The sequence below is a fragment of the Condylura cristata genome, unplaced genomic scaffold (assembly GCF_000260355.1).
Source record: "Condylura cristata isolate star-nosed mole 26May11 unplaced genomic scaffold, ConCri1.0 scaffold00042, whole genome shotgun sequence".
Classification (NCBI taxonomy): Eukaryota; Metazoa; Chordata; class Mammalia; order Eulipotyphla; family Talpidae; genus Condylura; species Condylura cristata.
In genome coordinates, this window is record NW_004567143.1 from 6,278,298 (window position 1) to 6,280,018 (window position 1,721).

The following is a 1,721-nucleotide window of genomic DNA, read 5'->3' on the forward strand; positions in this document are numbered from 1 at the left end:
GGCGGACGGGCGGACGGGAGGACGGGCGGACGGGAGGACGGGCGGACGGGCGGATGGGAGGACGGGCGGACGGGAGGACGGGCGGATGGGCCTGCGCAGGCGCCTCCCCTCCCACGCTTGCTTGCTTGTGGCAGACGCCGCCCACTCACCTGAAGAGGCACAGGATGGCGCTGCCGGCGGCGAGGGAGAGCAGGGAGGCGCCGTAGCCCAGCGTGTACACGGCCTTCACCAGCTCCAGGAACGCCACCTGCAGGGAGCCGCGCGCTGGCGGGGGGCTGCTCCCAGGCTGCCGGTCCCCGCCCCCCCGCAACCCCCCCACTGAGGGACCTGGCTGGGCCAGAGCAACGCCCCCACCGAGCCTCGCTGGGGGTGGCCACGCCGGGGCGCACCAGAGGACGGCCCCTGGGGCCCGGCGGGCGCCAGCGCTGGACCCCGGGCCGGGGTGTCGGTGCAGGGTACTGCGAGGCCCGGGATTCCTCTCGCGCCACCCACCCTTCCGGTGCCCGGCACTGCTCCGGCAGAGACCCGCTGCGGCCGGCCTGACCCCCACGGTCCCGCGGGCCGTTTCTCGCTTGGCACCGCCGAGATGGTCTGAACCCCACGTGTGGCGGGAAGACGACCCGTGGCCACCCAGCGAGGCTGGTCCGCCCGAGGAAGCTGTCTGCGTGCAACTGGCCTCAATGACCGGACACTGACGGCCAGAACAAGCCCCGCCGTGCTTCTGCTCCTGGCCCGGCTTTGCCCGCTTCACTCCGGAGCTTCACTCAGCGGCACCGACGCGGGCACCCCGCGGTGCCCAGGAGCCCGCGAGGGGCCCCGAGAGTGCAGGCTGCACCCCCATGACTGGTGGAGGTGGACAGGCTTCGGGGCCGGCAGAGCTGACCAACACCGACCGTGGAGGGACGTGCACTGCCGGCTGAGTACAGTCATGGAAATGGGGCGTGCGGAGAAGCCCCAAAACAGAAGGGGGCCCGGGAGCTTCACAAGCGGATCTTCCCAGACCCTCAAACAGTGCCATCGCGCTCGGGGTGTCCTCAAAGTACAGGGGGACGCGCCCACACACATTTAGGGGGACACAGATGCAGATGGCGCCAGGATGCGGCTGCAGAGCGTCACCCCGGTAAGTGTGGCGTGGCGTCCCAGGCCCACGCCGGCGCCCCCCGGCCCCACACCGGCGCCCCCCAGCCCCACACCGGGACGGGGGTCACCTCCCAGGGCGCTGGACGGCTGGGCGCCACCATGCACAGCAGCAGACACACGCGTGGTGACACCAGTCGCCTCCAGCGGCTAAGACCCGACACCCTGTTCGGGTAAGTGTAGTCCGCCAGGTGGACAGAGCCCAGGTCACTCCCATGTGTCCCCGGGCAGAGCAGGGCCCCGGTCGGCGGCCGGCAGCACCCGGGGCCACCGGGCGTCTCCTCCGCCGACGGACGCCACAAGCTGTGCCAAGGGTGGCACCAGCCTCCAGTGGGGGTGCGCGGGGTGTGCCCTGGCCGCCTCCCTCTGCCGGCCTGTGCCCCCACCCCCAGGGTGCGGCCTCTGCCCTTCTGATTGTGTCCTGTGCTGGTCAGACGTCCACCAGGCCTGACGCTGTCCACCAGGCGCCCTTCCCTGGCGCCCTGGACGGCGGTGGCCAGGGCGCTGGGCCCTTCCGGCCTGCTGGGGACGCTGCCCGGGGCGTCTGCACCGCGCCCCCTCTCCAACCCCGCCGCCCCTGGGTT

At 72.7% G+C, this 1,721-nt stretch overlaps 1 protein-coding gene across 1 annotated transcript in view; it reads right to left on the minus strand.

Moving 5' to 3' along the window:
* The window catches only part of VIPR2 (vasoactive intestinal peptide receptor 2), a gene marked incomplete at its 5' end in the record, with an annotated part of 15,479 nt that overhangs the window by 5,472 nt on the left and 8,286 nt on the right, over positions 1 to 1,721 (minus strand). Inside the window, one exon of the mRNA XM_012733881.1 lies at positions 150 to 247. Coding sequence (XP_012589335.1) covers positions 150 to 247 — 98 coding nt within the window. The remainder of the gene's footprint in view (positions 1 to 149; positions 248 to 1,721) is intronic.